The following is a 16,673-nucleotide window of genomic DNA, read 5'->3' as shown; positions in this document are numbered from 1 at the left end:
GTTATTTATAATTGTTTTTTATAAGGTGTACAACAAGCCAGAGGGGTGTATTTACAATACACAGAATAAATGTACAAAGATATTTAATTTTTCCAATAACCTGAAACAGGTTCAGGGTTTCTACGGTATTTAGTGGGAACATCCTGTTTATACTTTTGAAGGGAATAGATTGGAGAGAAGTGGCCTAATTTTCAAACTGCGTGATTGTCTCTGACTTCGAGGATGCGAGATGAAGACTGTTAGGACTCGACCATCATATATACCTGTCAATAGTGTGACCAAGATATGAATATTTGTCCAAACGACAATAAACATCTATCCAAGGTGTCCACTCCATATTTGCATACGAAATACCTCTGGAGACAGTGAAGGGGAACTGGAAAATCGTGTTTAGCCACCTACGTATCCAATATTATATGTTTAGGAAGGGTTTAAATTACGTTTCTTGAGCTGAGTACAAAATAACGTAAGCTTATAGCACAACCGGGAAGCACAACCTCAAAATGGGAAGCATTCAAAGACCTATCTTGGAAGCTACTAGGCTTTACATACCAACTAAGAAATATTGTTCAAGGTTTAGGCCTAAATGAATGTCAGATGAACTGATGAGGCATATGGCAGAGAAGAAACATGCATGGCATACATACAAATTAACACATGACACAGAAGCCTATGATAGATACAAGTTGATCTGTAACCAAGTTACAAAGGAGGTTAGGCCGGCGAAGGCAGATTATGAGAAATCTTTTGGCAAAAGATGCAAAGAAAAACAGCAAAGAGTTCTTTACTAATGTGAAACTCTAAAAGGAAGGGGATGAATCAGATTGGTCCACTTGATATCGATGGGTCAACTGTTGATGATCCTGCTCAGGTGGCTAACAAACTAAATGAATATTTTGCATCGACATTCACACATGAGGAGTTATTCAGCGAGGGGAATCCCAGAGGTGTACTCAACTCTGGCAGTAAGGTAGGTAATCTTGTAATAACTGAGAGTAAAGTGGAGAAGAAATTGTCGAAGATAAACACAAGAAAGGCACCCGGGGTGGATGGGATCTATCCAGTTATATTAAAGGAGGCGGCAAAGGAAGTAAGCAAACCCTTAGCCATAATTATTAGAGATTCCTTATACTCACGGGAGGTGCAAATGTGACCTCAATTCACGAAGGAGGATCAAAGGCTGACACAAGTAATTATAGACCATGAGTTTAACGTCTGTTCCAGGAAAATTAATGGTGGCACTGGTTAAAGAAGCACTGCAGGATCATCTAGACAAGACTTCAGTTATAGTTCGGACACAGCATGGTTTTGTTAGGGGGAAGTCTTGCCTGACTAATTTGATTGGATACTATGATGCAGTCACAAAAGCACTGGATGCAGGGAATACCTTTTATGTTATATATTGGATCTTAGAAAAGCTTTTGATACTGTTGCACATGGAAGACTGCTGCACAAATTGAAGAAGTGTGGCATTGGAGGCAAATTGCTGCTATGGATAAAGGGGTGGTTGAGGGGGAGAAGACAGAGAGTGGTAATCAGTGGACACTGCTCATCGTGTACTAATGTTATTCGTGGAGCCTCTCAGGGTTCAGTGTTGGGTCCATTATTGTTTTCTGTATTTATAAATGATATTAATGATGGTATATCAAGCTTAATGTCCAAGTTTGCAGATGATACAAAGGTTGGCAGGGTTGTTAAGGACACTATTGACGTTATGATGTTGCAACAGGATCTGGAAAGATTGAGCAGATGGGCTGGGAGGTGGCAAATGAAGTTTAACCTTGACAAATGTAAAGTACTACATATGGGAAACAGCAACCCCAGAGCAACGTATCAACTCTGTGGTACAACACTGACAGTGGTAGAGAATGAAAGGGACTTGGGGATGGTTGTGCAGGCAAATATGAAGTTCTCTGAGCAGTGCAGACGGGCTGTAAGAGTAGCTCATGGTGTCTTGTCAATGATATACAGGAATTTTTCTAGCAGGGATCAGGAGGTGATTATTCCCTCGTATAAGGCAATGGTTAGGCCACACCTTGAGTACTGTATACAGGTCTGAGGCCTCATTTCAGGAAGGAATGCTGCTGGAACGAGTACAGAGAAGGGCAACAAGATTAGTGAATGGAACAAAGGGTTGCTCTTACGAAGAAAGGTTTAAGTTTTGCAAATTACAGTGTCTGGAGACTAGGCACTGGCGAGGTGATCTGATAGAGATGTATAAAGTCTTGAATGGTTTGAACATGCTCAATGCCGATGAGATTCTTCCTCTTGCTTAGAATAATCACCTGAGAGGGCATAAATTCAGATTGAGGAAAGACAGATGTAGGATAGATGTGCGGAAATTTGCCTTTAGACAGCGAGTAGTTGGTTGGTGAACAGACTTCCATCCCTTGTTGTGGAAGTTGATAGCCTAAATAAATTTAAGGCTCAGCTGGACAAGTATTTCGAACGAACGGAGGGGTGAAGTGGAAGTTTTTTTTTTTTTTGGTTGATGCTGCATAAGCTTGCTTTCTTGCATCATATGCCTCTATTAATGCTAATGCTAATGCTAACCGGGACAACACACCCAGTAATTTATCCACTCACCAGTTGAGCATTATAAACCCCATCCAATTCTTATGTTGAGCGCCAGATGGGGGCTAATGTTTTCTTATTTGTGGTAGTGAAATGCTCAGTGAAGGATAAATTGTTTCTCTGCTAATTCCCAGATCCTTGTGATGTTCGACATTTTGGGTAGTGGAAGAAAGTTTATTTCAAAAAAGTTACAATTTTTCAACATTTGTTATTAATATTTGAATGGTGGTGTTACGTTAATGACTAGTTCAACTGACATTATAATTCTGTTTAATTTTAGCCTTCGCACTTTGTACTTTCGCACATCTCTGGTAAGATGAAGACAGCAAATTGCTGTATTATACAGGAGTCTGATTCCTTATCTTGGAGATCTCGTGGTGGTCTTAGCCGACCTGCAAGCTTCTTCGGTAACGTTGATTACTTTCAAGACATGAAAGGTGTTAAACTCATTGCTGGTATGAGAAGTGTAAGTATTTTTGATCGTTTCATTTGACAGGAGATTCCGATTTTTTGACACGAGAGCTTAACCTTTTTTTTATTTTGTAGATGCATCCACTTATAATTTTCGAAAAAACAGAAGGTGGAAAGATGAAACCTATTGGTGGAATATATTATCTGTTGACAAATACTCTTTCGAAGAAGTTAAATTTTATGTAAGTATGATTAAAAGTTCTCTGAGAAATGAAATTTTGATTAATTTTGATGAACAGCTTATATTTAACTTGCTGCTTAATAAAGTCCACTTGATGAGTGTCCAATAAAACTAATAACTTTTCTGTAGATATGAAATACGTACTCCAAAGGACAACGAATATGGAAGAAAACTACCAAATGGAAACTGGACTGGACTTATAGGCATGATTTTGGAAAATGTAAGTCTGTTTTCATATTTCCTTCTGAACAAAAATGCCAAGATTGGTTGAATAGATTGAAAAACAACAGATGGTTACGTGGATGTAATCTAAAAAGCATAAACAACGTAATTTTTATTGGTTCATTAAGTGATAACAGATGATCAGTGGCATAAAACGGTATAAATTTGTATTTTTGGTACTGCATATTTAATAGGACTTCAATAATCGGACGGTAGGCAAAATGGTCTGTTTGACATGACTTGGAGTTTGAGTACATGTCCATTAAATTGGACGCCAAACAGTTAGCCGTTGTCTGCATGGAGTTTCAGAGGGCTCCTTTCATTTACCATGGCTTCTAAAGAGGTTGATTTATCCTACATCCTGCATGGTTTACAGGTGATAGCATACTGTTCTGGTGCACTTAGCAAGATCTACCTTTACTCTAAAGGTCTAAGCACGCCTCTCATCTGCAGAACCGGAGTGGGTGGGGTTAGTAAGGCACGTGCTGTACCAAGAAGTTAACTGTGAGCACGTGCTGACCGATAGTTATAGGATCTGGCAGACCTACAAACGCGCGAACTTTTAGCTCCTCCATAGCGAGGTTTGCCGTAACCGAGCTAACAGGAGCACCCATGGAGCACCCTTGACTTTGAAGAGATGATGCCAAATCTTTGAAATTAACTTATCCATTATGAAGATATATCGTTAATTCAAATTTTTGGAGAAATTTGAATTAACGATAAAATTTGAATTTGGGATTCTATATGAATAAGGTAAATTGGAAAAAATTTAAACAGTACCTGTACAGCATATTCAATAACGAGGAAACTGTGGCTTTGAACACCTTGTCAGCCACTGAATATGTTAACTATGTACAACAGCAGCTCGCTCTATTTAGCCATGGCGTATTCTACAAGGAAAAAGCAAAATAAAAAGTTATCAGTACCATGGTGGACTCCAGCTCTTTCCGAACTCAGAAGTCAAACTCAAAGGGCTACAACGTTGTTCCAAAGAAGTCGTTATCTTTCTGATGTAGACATTCAAATCCTGAAAGATGACTACAGGAATCAAAGGAAACAGTATCATAGGACGATTACTGAAAGTATGCTAAGTTGCTGCAAGACTTCGTTAAGAACGAAGGACCCTTGAGGTATTATATATAAGATAACAAGGAATTAACTTCTCTGTGGAGATATTTACCAAACAGTTATAAACGAAGGCCGAGAGACCGTGGACTGGCTGTGTTCTGTGGAGACTAAAATAAACTGTCTTTTCCTTAATATGACCCCCAACTAGAAGTGCAAGCTGAAATACGTGAAATACAGAACTTTGAGCTGCGGTAGTTAAACTGAATAAGAAAAGGTGTCCGTGCATTGTTCTCTTGGAAAATCAGGTAATCATTAAATTCTTTGAATGGCATCCTAACATTCTCCTAAATATATTCAACAAATGCTTCTTAGAAGGAGTCTTTCCAGTATCTTAAACTGACATCACTCAAAATCCTAAATAAACAGGAAAGAAAAAAGCAGATCCAAGAGCATATAAGCCAATATCTCTATTGGCTAACCTCGGTAAGCTCTTTGAGAGGATGATTGTACCTAGAATCCTGAAGAATTTACAGGATAATAACCTCTGTTCTAATCATCAACATGGATTTAAGAAAGGACACTCAACAGAAGATGCTATTACAACTCTGCTTAAACACATACAGGACTCACAAAGCAAATACGTCTTGGCAGTGTTCGTTGACTTTGAGGGCGCTTTCGATTCCCTTTGGTGAGAGAGCCCCCTCGGGTCATTGCGAAAGGCAAAATGTAACCAGTGAACACAAGTAATGTGTTCTTATTTTAAGGACAAGAGAATCAAAGTTTGTGCAACGCACCTTGAATATAGTACAACTATTTCCAGAGGATGCCCTCAAGGATCAATATTGGGGCCTCTCCAATGGAACGCAGTATTGGACCAGTGGCTGACGAGTGATAACGATAGATATATTAAAATAGCATATGCGGACGACCTTGTGGCAGGGCTAGATGACCTTTTCGCATGGTCTAACACGAATAAACTAAAAATTTCGGCAACAAAAACTAACTTCATGGTGTTCAAAAAAGCATTTTAATTAAGGCAGACCACCCAGAGTAACATTGAATGGACATCAACTCCCGTATGTTTCTCATACCAAATATTGATTCAAAGGTTGGCAGGCTGAAATAAATATAGCCTGGGGGGAGTCAAGACATGGAAGTATGTTTTACTGGATTACAGTAATTATGATAATGAAAGATTGGTAATTCGTGGGAAAAATTACGCACGTTAACAGAGGAAAATGTTAACCTTCTGGTAGAAACCCCAGATAATTTTGCTGCCTTAAAACGATTTCCAGTGGCAGTATTCAAGAAAAGGATCAAACTGAGGACCCTTCTCCAAGAACAAAGGTAGAAATGTGACAAAGGTAGAACGTTTTGCAGCGCCCCGGGATACAGGAATGGAGATATCAAATTCTCATAAATAATATTCTCAAATTGATGTGAAAATTTCATCCCGGAACTGACATGGGTTCATAATGGGAGAACTTCGAGTCAAAAATTGAAAAAGAGTATCTTAGAAGAGAATAAGATAAAATAAAGGCTAGAAAACATATTTTGATAATAAATCTTAATAAAGGATGGGAAATTAATGAGATACTAAAGTTACAAGTAGAAGTGGTAAAACTACAAAGAAAGTTGCGGATGATGGTGTTTAGTATAGCAGTGGATATTATTGGTAAGAATGGTAGAAACAAAAGACAAGAAACTACAGGAACCACTTCATAGATAAGTGTAGCATGTATTTCGGAAGTGTTAAGTCGGGATGTTCTTCCAGGAAAAATGGAATTATGTCCTAATGGAAGAAATTCTGCTATATAGGAGTTATATACCATATTGTACTTCACAAATTGAAGACAAAAATAAATATGCTGATAGTAAGTGGGATACAGAATATTTCCTTACTCAGGACTGGGACAGGATACAATAATAATACCGGACAAGGGTTGACAAATAAACATTGAGCGCTTTCTTGTTTATTTTCTTGTTGGGTTGTACTACAAAACATGGCATTAAATAGTTTTGTGAACTATGAATTCATGACATAATAACTAAACTAATTGTGAGTGTTAAACAAGAATACAACATTCAGACTTTCTTTTGAGATTTGGACTCTGCAGAGATAGTAACCTGGACTTTATGGACTTGGACATCACGGTAGCGGTCTCATTGTGGCTGCTAACGTAGACCTTGTAGAGAATATTCTTCTTCAGAGTAATTCGTTGGAAAATACAGATGGTGGAGAAGGACTTTAGAGACTAACATGTGGAGAACACAATTTTAGGGCTAAGAACGCAAGTTTTTCGACCCAGGGATATACTCACGTTAAACACTTGTGTGAAGAGATGGTCTCTTTGTTCCTGCCTGGCGCAATTATCCTTTCAATGTTAATATGTAGTTTAATTAATGGTATTTTTATGTAAACTTATTTCTTAGAAATTCTGAGCTATGTATACAGAATATTGGTCTTAGTATTACTGAGCTGAACTTGTAGACTTGTTTCCAAGTACCTTTTTTTTTTATTTGCTTGTTTGAGAAACCCGGGGACAGGATTGCTGGGTGCGGGATTTGTACAATACAGCACACACAAGGAATAATAGACCCACGAGATAAAACCAGATTATGATATTAAGATCCCCGTAAATGATTACATCTACCCATATATTTATTTGTCTGTAAATTGCGTCTGTTCTCTGGTCGATATGCCTGTTTGCTGAGCGACAAAACTCCAATTTCTAAAAACAAAAAACCTTGTTATCTACGCCTGAGACCGACTAACTCAGCCACGGAGTGAAAAAAGCCCATTACAGTTCCTCACGTCATCGATGGGATTCGAACCAGGGCCTTTTCTACCAGGTGTGGGGAGGACGGTGACGATACCACCGTGTTACCCGCGCAGCACCCACGAGCTAGTCGTGGTCCGCCACAGCACATACGCAGTTGTGGCCCACCTCCCCGTGGTGTAGATGGACACTGGGCAGGCTTTCCAGGTGATTGCCAGCCTGGTGACAAAGAGGCCAAAAACAACATAACAACACACATTTCTGGCCTTTTACAGAGTTCTGTATCCATCACAGTGTACCAAGGTGGAGATGAACTGAAGTTCAGGTGCTGTCCTACACAAGATAATATACAAGTCTACACATGCTCTAGGATCTTCACAGGAGAGCCGAAAATAGGTTCGTACACAGAGGTATCTTGTAAAAGAGACAGGGCTTTTTCATTGTAGTCTGAACGAATTAGAACAATCGTTCGACGTCCCTAGTCCATGGGTACAACGATAATGGAATCATCACGTTTTAATGAGTAGAGGGACTAGTATCAGTCCCTGTCAACGAAGGTGCAGGCCAATTCTACACGAGTTGTGCTAAAAACCACAGAAATCCCGCATCTACTGGAGGTATTGCAATACCAGTGGATGCCAGCAATACTCCGTACTACTGGGAGCCCAAAACAAGGTGTCAGCATAAAATCATGCCTCTAGCAAACTAGAGAAATACTCTCACGGAATGGACTAAAGTAAAGTGTCATATTTAGGACCACCCGAAAACTAATTAGTCTGCCCATACGTAATATTATATATCCGTGAATCTTCTTGGAGTCCAAGGATGCCCTCATAATTATGGCAAAGGGTTTGCCTTCTTCCTTTGCTTCTTCCTCCTTTAATATAGCTGGATAGATCCCATCCACCCCAGGTGCCTTTCATATGTTTAACTTCAACAATTTCTTCTCCACTTTGCTCTCAATTATTACAAAATCATTAAGCTTCCTGCTAGAGTTTAATAAGCTTCTGTCCTCCACTTCCCTACAGAATTCATTATGTGTCAATGTAGATGTAAAATACTCATTCAGCTTGTCAGCTATCCAAGCAGGATCATCAACAGTGGAATCATCGATATCAATAGGACCAATCTGATTCATCCCCTTCCTTCTAGAGTTTATATAAGTAAAGAAATCCTTGCTGTTTTTCTTTGCATCCTTTGCCAAAGATCTCTCGTAATCTGCCTTCGTTTGCCTAACCTCCCTTGTGACTTGGTTACAGATCAGCTTATATCTGCCATAGGCTTCTGTGTTTCCTGATAATTTACATGCATCCCATACATTTTTTTTCTCTGTCACGAGTCTTATTAGTTCATCTGACATCCATTTAGGACTCGACCTTGAACAGTATTTCTTAGTTGGTATGAAAAGCCCAGTAGATTCCAAGATTAATACATTGAACGCTTCCCATTTAGAATTTACTTTTGGTATCTGGACACGTGTTGTATCTTATGTAAGGCTGCCCCTAAATGTTAGTTCAACTCCGCCATGGTTACCTGTGATGATATACAGAAGTCTGTACAATGGCCAGAAATGAGTGTAGCCTAATGTTTAAGTAATGTGTTTTTTTAGTTGTTTCTGGTCGCTTTGCTACCAGGAAGCAGCGATCACCAGAAAAGCTGCTTCCCTTTACCCGTCCATGCCACGAGGAGGCAGGTCCAACTATGCACGTACTGAACTAAATGTAATATTTTCTGCACCCATAGGAACAAACGCAAGTCCAATGGGTGCAGAAGTGTCCTATAATCACGTACAATTTTAGAATAAAAAAATTTAAAATACTATTAATCAGGTGCCTCCGCAAGTAGTTAAAGAAATATAAAGGTCAACTGGATTGTTACTTGGGTGAGGTGAGTATTGCCTAATTTATATTTTCTTACCTACATTTAAATTTTTGGTGGTGCAGCAAACGCCAATGCCTTTCTTGCACTGTATGTCTATAATACTAATCGTAATGCTCAATGTCACTTAGGAATCAAACGGATCCGTGCTATCACTTTTCCAAGCTTTCCAAAGATTCGATATTCATGCTTTCCTCTGATTTTCCTATTCTAGGAAGCTGACCTCTGCTTTGGATTGCTAAGCAGTTCTTCTCGAAGAGTCGCTGTTGACTTCACTGTTCCTTTCTCTGTATCTGGAACCACATTTGTAATTCGAGCTCCCAAAGAGAAACCGAAGACTTTCATTTTGTTTCATCCATTTTCAAATGAGGTAATCATGAAATATATAATGATTTTTCTCGATCATATTTAAATTGGCAGAAGGTTTTTTGAGTACGCTATTCGTTTTAATGGCAAATATCAATAACTGATATATTTCGATGCAAATTAATTTCATAAGATTCGAAAAATCCAAGATTGCGAATCAATATATCCTGTTTGCACTTTTGTGTATTCTTCGTTGGGTTTACTTGAGATTGGTTGGAGACAGGCGCATATAGAGGCCAATCAAGATGACTGATGTCTTCACTTTTTCGTCGAACCGCTCGCGCACAATGTGTTTCTGTTCGGGAAAAAATGCAACATGGCCAGGTACACATGGTCTCCTAAGAGCTGCCGGTAGATCCCACCAGTGAAAGATTGGACCATACGGACCAGGGATCCTACTTCTTGCCAGAAAAACATGTCCCATATGGAGGATTCGAAACCAGTGTGCTAGTCGATGAGTCCAAATACCTGGTGAAACACGCAAATGGACGTCTTCTTGTATAGTGCAAGCAACAATAGTCCATGGCACATCGTTCATTGTGTTCACTTTGATGGCTGGTTTGGTTTCTTAATATGGGTAATGTTTTTCTGGCAAGAAGTAGGAATCCTGGTGCTTATGGACTAACGTTTCACTGGTGAGAACTACCGGCAGCTCTTAGAAGACCATGTGTACCTGACCAATCAGGAAACCACGTGTACTTAGCCATGTTGCATTTTTTCCAGGACAGAAGCAGGATCCTTCATGATGATAATGAGCCGGGCCACGTGGTCTACATTTGGCAAAAGTGGTTTGAGCAACACAGTGAGGACATCGCCCAGAGTATATTAATTTTTGTTAATAGCGAGATATCTGTTGCTTTTTGTTTCTAATTGCAGGTGTGGATTGCTATTGCTATTGCATTGGTGTTAAGTGCTTTTACTCTTTACGGATTGGGAACTCTGGCAGCTCGAATGATTCATTTCTCTGAACCATCTTGTGTCGGTACATTTTGGCATTTGTTTGCAGCGTTGCTTTGTAAAGGTGAGTGAAATTACACGCGCTTCTTATAGAAAACAAATACATGTGGAATTCTGAATTTCGTTTAAAACGTGTATACATTTTAACTTCTCATTTATTTATTCAATTTGAGACAACTCTTTAACCCCTGGACAGTGAAGGCGTTCAAATAAATATAAACGCCATTTTATACTTAGGTCGGTTTCTATGGTGTTCCTTAATTGGAGGGAAAGGTCAATGAGATACAAGTTAAGTTTTGAAGGGCGCTTCCAGAAATGGTAGATTTGGGATTGTTGACCGACCCCTGTTTCTTCCTGCTGCATACATTCATGTTTTCTATGTAAGGGATATAAAAGTGGGTGTAAATGGATGACTAAGGATTTTAGTGTTCTGTATGGGTAGATACTTCTCTGATCATACTGAAAGATCAGACTTGTTTGGCAAAAGCTGGTGAGTTCCTACCTAATGGCCCACACGGCAGCAGGCCATTAAGCAGGAACTAACCGGCCTGTATTTGTTTCTGGAATCCTTGAAGTGAAGAAGGAAAGCGAGGTTCTATTTCCATGTCAAGAAACTATGATAAAGATTATATATATATATGAGTCTAGTTGTGGAATGGAGGTTGCTTGGAAAGAGTCTAGTCTGGATATGTAAGGGCTTGTTATTAACTTATTTGATTGACGCATAGCTTCAGAGCAATCAATTTTTCATGATTCTGAAGGTCAATGGAATACAATGTCATCCAGTTTACCTTCTACCTCAGCATTTGAATAGAGCAACGGTAGTGCCATCTGCTAGTGTTCAATGAATTGTTGGATGATTTAATGAAATTATTTAATTAGGCAATAGGTTGCTACATACTGTGAATTTGATGGGTATCAGTGAAGTTGAAGGGCTCTTTGGATTCGGAGAGATTCAATGTCTTTATCGTAAAAATTACTTCTTCGGAAGAAGTCTTACAAGTACAAGAGCTTATTTTCTTTCTAGGATTACCTTGTTTTGAGTGATTTGATTAGGAGCTGTGGAGATTTTGAGTGAAAAATTCTCCATAAGAAAGCATTAGGTTGGCCATCTTGATAACAGAGAATAGAGTGCGATCACGCACTTTATTCTCCAACTCACAGAAAGCTGAAAGAGTGGACCGGTTAAATCAGAACGGTGGGGTGGACAGTGTGCATTACAGCAGACTGAAACTGGACCATCCGGATTTCCCTGCCACGGAATAGAAATCTGTTGCTCCACACGTGTCGCATCTCAGTATTTTGGAGATAAAATCAGGTCAATCAGAGTCAAGTTCGTGGAAAACGTTTTCTGATGAATTAAGAAATTGGAATGCCTCCAATTTCTTAATTGTTACTTTCTTTAATGTCCAAGTTTCGCAACCATAGAGTAGTGTGGACCAAATGTAGCACTCCATTACTCTTACTCGAAGATTTAGATCCAATTGCAGATTACATAAAACACCTTTCATTTTGCAAAAGACTGATCTTGCTATTTCAACTATTCTTTTAATTTCAGTTGAATTTGTCATTCATTTCTCTTCCTAAATAGACATAACTGTTAACTTTTTCAATCAGTCTCCCATTAACCATAAGTGTGAGATTTGTATAATTCTTGGGGCCAACTACCATCCATTTAGTCTTACTGGGATTTATCCAAAGACTCAAAGTCGAGCAGGAGATCAGGAAGTAATTACTGGGAGAAGATCTTCTACAAATACCATAGATGGACTGCACAAAAGCCAATGAAACAAGCAGACAGAAAGGAATGAGAACACCAATGGAGACGGCAGAGAGGGCCTCTCCAGCTTGCATCAGAAGGGATCCTGAGCAGAGAGATTTTAAGCTAGAGAAACTGGATCAGCAATGAAGATCCTACTCCTAGAGATCAACAAAGCCATCAGAGCAAGAAACTTCTGCGGAGAAACCAAGCGCTAGAAAGTAAGCGTCGGCAGAAGCAGTTGTGGTCCTACCCGAGATCGGAGACAGCAAAAAAGATTGTCCGAAGGCACACACGCTTAAAAATCGGAAGAGACAGTCCAGACGATCTTCCGGTGGTCCGACGTAGTCAGGAGCAGTTAGAATGGCAAGTACAGCAGAGGCAGCCTGAAAGTGTCTGTTCTGCTTCAAAAGATGGAAAGCATTGAAGGACTCCTTGGTCTTAATCAAGGAATGAAAAGTCTGTAGGGCGGAAAGATTGCTCTGAAGAAGTAGCTGTTACCCGAGAGCAATGTATACGACATAGTTAACATAAGTTGATTTCATTCATTCGTAGCCAGGCTTTAATATATCTGTGTCCTTTAAGCTTAAAGGTAGTCTCTAGGTTAGGAGTGAACCATGTCAGTATACGTTTGGTAGGAACATCTGGAATTATGTTGCCTTTCTTGCGGTTTGTTTACTTCCAACCAAAGCCTCTTCTTTTCCTTGGCGAGGTTTCCATCAGATGTAGCCGAGATTCTAAGGAAATCGTTCGGCTTGTTTGTCCAAGAGTTGTGCAAGAAGCCATAGAATAGAAGACGATGTACAGGTCCACAGTTGTTTCCGGGCATAGTCGACTTATAAAAATACCGGAGAGTCTTGACCTACTTCCTCTACGCTGCACGGTTTTAATACCTAGAGTGTTAGGATGAGAGCCAATGACTGCATCATGATTCTGATCTGATTGGCGAAGAAGATCTCTTTTATAAGGCTGGTCTTGCCTTGCTTCGGAGGCACATTACTGCTGATAGGTGCTCTCATCCCCCGTGCCCTTGGTTCAACTGTCTTCTTGGAACTACTTTCAAACTATCAAACTGTATGGGATCAGTTCTGGGACTCCTCTTCTGGAACATAGTTTTGGGCAGCTGGCTCATGCAAAAACCTAAAAATATCTCTGCCTTCGCCTATGCCGATGATTTGGTTCCTCTAATTCCAGTAAATCTCGTCTTCAACTAGAACAATCAGCCAATATAACTCTTTCTGAGCTAATCAAGTTGTCAAGTGTAAATAAATTACAAACATCTGCCACGAAACAAAACTGATGGTTGGTTTTTAAGGGCAAGTTAGATTACAGAAGACCTGCTAATATAAAGATAGACGGTAAACAAACCCATTTTGTACCTGAATCTTGGTGTAATTTTAGATGACCGGTTAATTTTCTCCTCTCATATTAATCACATCTTTGAAGATTAAGAAGTTCACTGCAGCAATTATCCGCATTTCCAATCGGACTGGGGACTAAATAAGAAGACTCTCTTACGATATTATACAGCAGTATTCGTACCAATAACGACATGTGCTTCGCGAGTCTGGTTCCATAGAGCCGTTAATGTTAAACTCAACAGGATATGGTGCTTGGACAGAGAATACTGTCCGGGCCTGCAGGGCAGTGTCCTCTGCTGCACTTCAGATCCTTGCTGGATTCTTACCACTAGACCTGCATGCCACCTTCAAAGGACTATGCTATCGTCTAAAGAACAGAGTTCCTGGCGAGATTCTCGGCATCTCATGCAACCTAACTGCAAACATCAAAGACGATAAACGGAGAATCTGGAATGAACTTATCAGTGTGTGGCAATCACGATGAGATTCCAGTAATACTGGTCAAGTCACCCGCTCTTTTGTTCTTACAGTTACCTTCCCTCTCAACAAGAACGTTCGCCAATGGTTTTCTCCCAGCTTAACAACATCGTATATACTTACTGGGCACGGCTCCATCAACTCCGAACTATTTCAATTTGGCTTGTCTGACACCAATCTCTGCTTGTGTGTTGAGGAAACCTGGGCGCACATTCTGTATCGCTGCAACCTGTACCACGACGACAGATCTACACTACAAACTGCTGTCAGCAACTTCTCTGAAGGAAACGAAATGGCTGCCTGAAAATTCCCAATCATTCTCAGCTCTACAACAATTCTCCTATGTTGTTTGTAACAAAATAAAGCAACTCTTCTCGAGTCTATCATCATCTCAACAATAAGGAACCAACTCAACACTTGCAGTGTCTATCGATATCTGTAAAAACTGATATCACCTGCCATCTCCTCTTTTTTTCATTAGCTAGTACCCCAATTTAGGCAGCTGTGGGTACGGGATTAGCTAGCACCCACTGGTATAGCACCACCTCCAGTGAGTGTGGTTTTCGTCCTTCCTAGGACAGACAAAGACTGCTATCTTGTGGTTCCTCGTCCACAATTTATACTTCTGATTAGTTGCGTGATGTGATTTGCTGTGTGGACATGTTACATGTTCAATTCTCTTATGACGTTGTAAGTATTGATGTTAATAAAGAACAAAGGAACGTTAATAAAGATGTACAGGTCCAAACGAATCCCCTGGGATGACTGACTGTCCCCTTTTTAAGGAACTCGTTTATTATTACTGCATCGAGACAGATGATCTCTCGACAGCTTTATTGAAAAGTTAAAAATATATCAGAGGGCAATGTACATCATCACGGGGAGATCACAAAATGTATTTTAGCCCATTGAGAAAAGGATGGTTCGCCAAGAAGTGTCTAATTGGATTGTGCTAGCCTTGTGGTTGGAGAACGGAAACTTATATTTCAATAAATTTGTTTTTCAATCAGTTTTTAGCCATTCAAAATTTCAAAACTACGATAACCGATATACTAATGAATATATGTTTGTCTGACTTACATCTAGACGTCCACTCTGGATTGCCATCTACAATATCGTGTCAGATTGCTGATTGCGTGTGGTTCATGTGCAACATGTTATTTGTCTTAAGCTATGGTGGGATACTCATGTCGTTTATGGTAATGCCAGAACTGGAAAAACCCATTGAAACAGTCGAAGAACTATTCACTGCAATGACACAAGGAAGTTACACCACCGGCGTATTGAAGGGATCGTCATCAGCTCGAGCCATTCAGGTAAGATACTTCAGCTGGAAGTCAGGGTTTTTTTGTTAACGTTTGTATTTTTTATGATTATTACACTTTTACCACACATATCTTAGAAGGAGGACTTGGCACTTTGACTGTTATAACCGTGGCCAATATTATTACTATTTGTTGTATTATTATTACTATCAGTAGTACAGTATTAGCAGTAGTAAGGTTTTTATGAGCATCAACGACTAAAGTCATTGATCTGTAAGTTGCATATTGTCTGTAAGTTGCATGTGTTCTGAGCTGGTTTTAGGGTCAAATAGCACCAGGTGTTTCCCCATCTCCGCGAGAATTTTTGTCTTTTGATACAGAACACTGTAAAGGCCAGAGATTTAAAAATATATGAATATTGTTGTAGTGATGTGTATCGTGTCCTCCAGCCATTTAGCCTCCAGACCCCTGCTGAGGCCTGACATTGCCCGTGTGAGACAGAATAAGTTTAAGATAGTCACTCTTGCAGGTCCTGCCACCTAATTTCCTGAGATTTCAGTGACTGGGACAAAAAAAAACACATACGCGTGGAGTGATAGTGGCAGGGACAGCGCTAGAATTTGAGGGGCCAAAAGTTGTGGGCAAAGCAATTTGGGTGTAGTTCAATTTGGACATGTAGGGCGTTTGCTGTGAAGGGGAAGAGGTAGAAGTATGGAGACAACAGAGAAGGCGACCCCAGAGAGTCAGTGAGGCAGGCTCATGCCTCACCAGGCAAAAGGAGGGCCGGCTGCTCCCTCCTGCCAAGGGAAGATAGAAAGCATAAGCATAATTTGTAATTTTACAAGGAATTAGAGAATTTAGAAATTTAGGTTTTTGTCCCATTTCAGACCAAGATGTGTCTGGACTTTTTTGACCACGCTGCCATTCACGCGTATTGATATATGGTTCTTTAGGTTTCTGCATAAACCTAACCCAAAATCAAAATTGTGTTTGGTTTTGGGCCTGGGAAGGATGCAATACCTCTGCAAAGAGCGTAGCAGAGAGGATACCACCTTGTGGGGCTCCCCTGTTGACTTGGAAGGTCTATTTGGAAATTCCATTTATGGCAGTGATGTGTCTCTGCCTCAAAAAGCTCGTTATTATTTCTAAGACGTGTCCAGTTATATGGAAATATTCCTCCAAGAAGATAGCAATGGCCGAGATGGAAATTAGATATCCTGCTTCCTTTTTTAAATGTGGTCGCACCGTGTCATAATGGGCTTGACGTTTCAATCGAATGAACCGTGCTCTAGCTTGTTTATATTGAATATAATC

The 16,673-nt window shown here is 39.9% G+C and overlaps 1 protein-coding gene across 1 annotated transcript in view; it reads left to right on the top strand.

Annotated features, from left to right (window-relative positions):
• The window catches only part of LOC150084952 (putative glutamate receptor), a 32,335-nt gene that overhangs the window by 7,687 nt on the left and 7,975 nt on the right, over positions 1 to 16,673 (top strand). Inside the window, exons 4-8 of the mRNA XM_090376408.1 lie at positions 3,121 to 3,227; positions 3,356 to 3,446; positions 9,389 to 9,544; positions 10,417 to 10,561; positions 15,181 to 15,410. Coding sequence (XP_090232534.1) covers positions 3,121 to 3,227; positions 3,356 to 3,446; positions 9,389 to 9,544; positions 10,417 to 10,561; positions 15,181 to 15,410 — 729 coding nt within the window. The remainder of the gene's footprint in view (positions 1 to 3,120; positions 3,228 to 3,355; positions 3,447 to 9,388; positions 9,545 to 10,416; positions 10,562 to 15,180; positions 15,411 to 16,673) is intronic.

The sequence above is a fragment of the Mastigoproctus giganteus genome, chromosome 6 (genome assembly GCF_048544385.1).
Source record: "Mastigoproctus giganteus isolate SK-2022 chromosome 6, ASM4854438v1, whole genome shotgun sequence".
Lineage (NCBI taxonomy): Eukaryota > Metazoa > Arthropoda > Arachnida > Uropygi > Thelyphonidae > Mastigoproctus > Mastigoproctus giganteus.
This window is presented reverse-complemented; position numbering and strand designations above follow the sequence as displayed.